This window comes from Nycticebus coucang, chromosome 4 (genome assembly GCF_027406575.1).
Source record: "Nycticebus coucang isolate mNycCou1 chromosome 4, mNycCou1.pri, whole genome shotgun sequence".
NCBI lineage: Eukaryota > Metazoa > Chordata > Mammalia > Primates > Lorisidae > Nycticebus > Nycticebus coucang.
The window spans coordinates 130,518,861-130,522,737 of record NC_069783.1 but is presented as its reverse complement, the minus strand read 5'-3'; the positions used below and the strand labels follow the sequence as shown (position 1 = coordinate 130,522,737).

The 3,877-nt window shown below is 63.9% G+C and overlaps 1 protein-coding gene across 1 annotated transcript; it reads left to right on the top strand.

Moving 5' to 3' along the window:
* Positions 1–1,229: 1,229 nt before the first annotated feature.
* On the top strand, positions 1,230–2,908 carry LOC128584417 (protein FAM246C). The gene has a single exon (XM_053589386.1). It carries the CDS (start codon positions 1,230–1,232, stop codon positions 1,944–1,946), a length of 717 nt encoding a protein of 238 aa, XP_053445361.1. The 3' UTR covers positions 1,947–2,908.
* The last annotated feature ends 969 nt before the right edge of the window (positions 2,909–3,877 follow it).

Below are 3,877 nucleotides of genomic sequence, written 5' to 3'. Positions count from 1 at the left end.
AGGCTCTAGGGACCAGAAGAGCCAGATGCCAGAGGTCCCAGGGGGACAAGTGACTCAGCAGGAATGGGGGGGAGCCCAAGAGGGTGACAAAGTGCCAGTCTCAGACCCCCCAACATACCTTGCAGAGAGAGAGGCTGCAGTGAGTGAATGAATTAATGAACAAATGACTATGGGAACCCAGCTTCTCCATGGTAGCAGCTTGAGAGCAGGGCTGCCACAGCCCCCACACCCACACCCGCACAGAGCTGATGGACACCTTGGGGACAGCCAATGGTTGTCTTGCCATCTCCCCTCCCAGCCCAGCCTGGACCCACACCAGGCCCTCCCCCCAATTTGCTGAGGGAGGCTCTAGGGCCCAGAGCACCGAGAGACCTAACTAGCCCCTGGGGGCGCAGTAAGAACAACAGGCTAGGTGGGGGGCCCTATACCACTGCCATGGCCCCGTTCTCTACACACGACAAGGCACCGGGGTGGGGCGGTGAGGCGCCCCACAGAAGGCAGAGCAGGGCGGGCCAGGAGTGTCTGCCTGAGGACCTCCGAGGGGCCGGGCTGAACAGCTTGGCTTCAGGAGGCCGGCTGGCTCTCCCCTCAGCCCTCCATTGTAAAATGGAAGAGGACCCAAGCGTCCCCCGACCCCCGTCCATCCGTTTACTCCTTCATCCAAAATTCAGGACGCTTCGCGCCCCCGAATGCCCGGCCCTGAGCTCAGAGACCCCTGTGTGTGTGGACGGAGAAACGAGAGTCATTTAAACACGGCTGGGCGGGCGCCGTGCGGAGCGCCTAAGTCCCCTGGAGCGGGATGGGTCGTCAAGGGGGCTTCCCTGCTGGAGGGAGGAGTGGGGGCCATCAGGAATGGGGGCCGGGGTCTGTGCCAAGGCCCCCAGGGCTGCGGAAGGTTGTGCTGGAGCAACGCTGTGAGATGGGAGGGGTCCTCCCGTGGCCCTAGGCCTGGACACATGGAGAAGGAAGACCCTGAGGAGGCTTCATGGAAGATGGGGAGCTCGGGTCCCCAAGAGGGGACCCGTGGGTCCTGGCTGCCTCGCCTGTGCCCGGGCCCTGCCGGGGTTCCCCTGCCCCTGGGCGGATCCCCTAAGGCCTCGGTCGTTCCCACCGCCGTCCCGGAGGCCCTCTCCATTGCGCGTCGCCCGGGCCCCAGCGGTCGCTAGGCTGCGGGCTGGGGCTCCCGGGCAGGCCAGGCGCTGGTGCTGGCGGCGGAGGCGGCAGCGCGGATGGCGGCGGAGCCCGGACGCTCGTGGGCCCAGGCGCGGGGCGCGTACGGCGCGAGCGAGGTGCTGCGGCGCGGCGCGGCTCGCCGGCGAGACCCCGATCCGCAGCCCAACGGGCCAGGCCCCGAAGACGCCCGCGCCCCGGGCCGCCTGGCTCGCCTGCGGGGACAGCTCCGCGCGGAGGCGGCGGCGCGCACCGAAGCGCCGCGGCTGTTGCGGCTAGTGGAGCGCGCGGGTGCTGCTGCGGCGGCGGGGCCCGGGGAGGCTGGGACCGGCGAGAGGACGGACGCGCACAGCCGCGGCTCCGTGTGCTCCGTGTGCGGGGAGCCGCGCGGCGGGGCCACCTACCCGGCGGGCGTCCTGGAGGTCAGCGAGCGGCGGCTGCAGGAGGGCCTGGCGGCCGTGCGCGCAGAGCTGGGCGCCGGGCTGCAGGCGCTGCGCGCGGAGCTGCGGGCCGAGCTGGACGCCTTGCGCGCGCTGCTGCCGCCCCAACCGCCTCCAGCCGCCCGCCGTGAGCCCCGCGCCGGACCCCGCGCCGCGCCCCGCGCCCCGGCCCTGCTGCGGACGCTCGGCACCGTGAGCGCCCTGGTCTCGGCCACCAGGCCCCCAGAGGACGCCGGCGACAGCCCCAACGACGGCGGCGCGAACCAAGTCCCAGCGCGGAAGAACCACAAGAAGACGCCGATGCCGCCCGGGGCCCAGCAAGCCGGCGGGGACTGAGCGTGGCCGCTCCTAGGGCTCCCCGGGCGAAGCGCTGGAGGCGTCGCCGCTGACCACAGGGGCTCTGGAATCCCCGGGACGGGGCAAGTAGATGGATCTACCCTCGTGCAGCGTGGGTCAAAGCGAGAAGTTTCCCGGGCACCTCCGGCTACCCTGTTTCCCCGAAAATAAGACATCCTCTGAAAATAAGACCTACTTACAGGAAAGATAAGACGTCCCCTGAAAATAAGACCTAGAGCATCTTTGGGAGCACACCTTAAAATAAGACTTTGTCTTATTTTCGGAGAAACAGGGTAGTACTCGGGTTATCTGGAGAGTGGGCGGCAGATGGAGAAGGATGTGGACCCCTTTCGTCCTCAGGGCTGGGAAAAGTTGGGGGGCAGGAACCTGTCAGCCCCTGGAGGGCAGTGGGGAGAGCCAGGGGTCTCAGAGGGATTCCTCTGCCTGGGGGGAGGCGATTGCAGGTTCTTTGAAAGTCCTTAAAGGTCTTTAAAGGTCTTAGGGAGGAGACAGGGCCTCCATGCCCCAAGGATGGACCTTAGGTGGCAAGAGGGACCTAGTACAGACCTTAGTGGCAAGTGGGCGTCTGAGACAGTGTCAGCTGGATGGTGTCACCCACTATATAGCCACATTCCACTTGGTGTCCCCTGGAGAGCAGCTGGATGCTGGTCAGCCACTCTACTAACAGTGGGGTCCTCTCATTCACTGGACAGCATCGCAGGATACAGAACCTAGTTAGCGTCCCTTGGATTCATCTTTGCTTTGGACAGTGACACCAAGGACACTTACTCCTTCACTTAGTCACCTGGACACCGGGGTCTCTCCAGAAAGAATCACCTACAGTCAGACAAAAGACAGCTGGCCCTTCACTAGCAGCTGTCTGCTGTCCCCAGCACCCACCTGCCCACCCCAAGGGCCTGCAGCAGAGCCTGGAGGAAATGCCTGGGTTAGTTGCCAGCTTATTTTTTAAATAAAATACATAATTCTTGGGCAAATGGTAGTATTTCTACGATCTGCCAGCTTTTATTCTTCCTTCTGACCAGGGGATGTAGATATATTGTGTAGGACATGGGTGGGACCCCCTTCTCCCTCTGAGAAGGATCTGGGGAGGTCTGGGGTTCTGGATGGGGGAGCTGGGGACTGGCTGTAGTGGGGTCACTCAGAGGCCTCCAGACAGGCACACTGAGGCATCAGTGGGGTTGGGGCAGCAATCACCACACTTGGGAGAAGAGGCAGGCTGTCCCCAGGCCCCACTCCCCCAGCCACATTAGGCTGCGGTCATTCTGGGCATCGTTTATTTTGAGAGGAGTCATGCCTGGATCTCAGGCCTTGCCTGAGCCCCTTGTGCACCCCAGCCAGGGTGAGGGTAGGGGGGAGGCTGCTGCACCGATGCAGGCTCCCAGAGAGCCCCAGACCCTGTGTCCCTCAAGAGGCTGCTGCGGGTGGAAGTTACCCATAAGTGGCACAAGTACAAACTGGGGTCCAGCCTGGGACACCGTCTGGAACTGGATCACCTGAGGGTGTGTGGCAGAGATGGGTCAAGACAGGGTGGGTGGAGGCAGGCGGGTGGGCCAGGGCCACAGCTGCAGAAGAGGGGGCACGGTGGCCCAGGATGGGGGAGGTGGCTCCACCTGTGTATCCTGTGGGTAGAACATTCTCCAAGACCAGCCAGAGCTCAGGGGCCTTGCAGCCCGGCATGGTCAGTGACCCCAAGTTGCAATCGTAGCTTGAGAGCCACGAGGTTCCCAAAAGTAGCAAGGTCAGGAGGAAAGCAGATATCAGGGTCACTGAGATCCCATGGCAAGGAAGGGCATGGGGGATTGGGGCCCACCTTCCTGTGCCCTGATGCTCCAGGCCCCCAGCAACCCCATCAGGGTGCCATCGAACCTCCTCCATATTCTGGTATCTTGTGTTCTTGTGGACCATGTGTA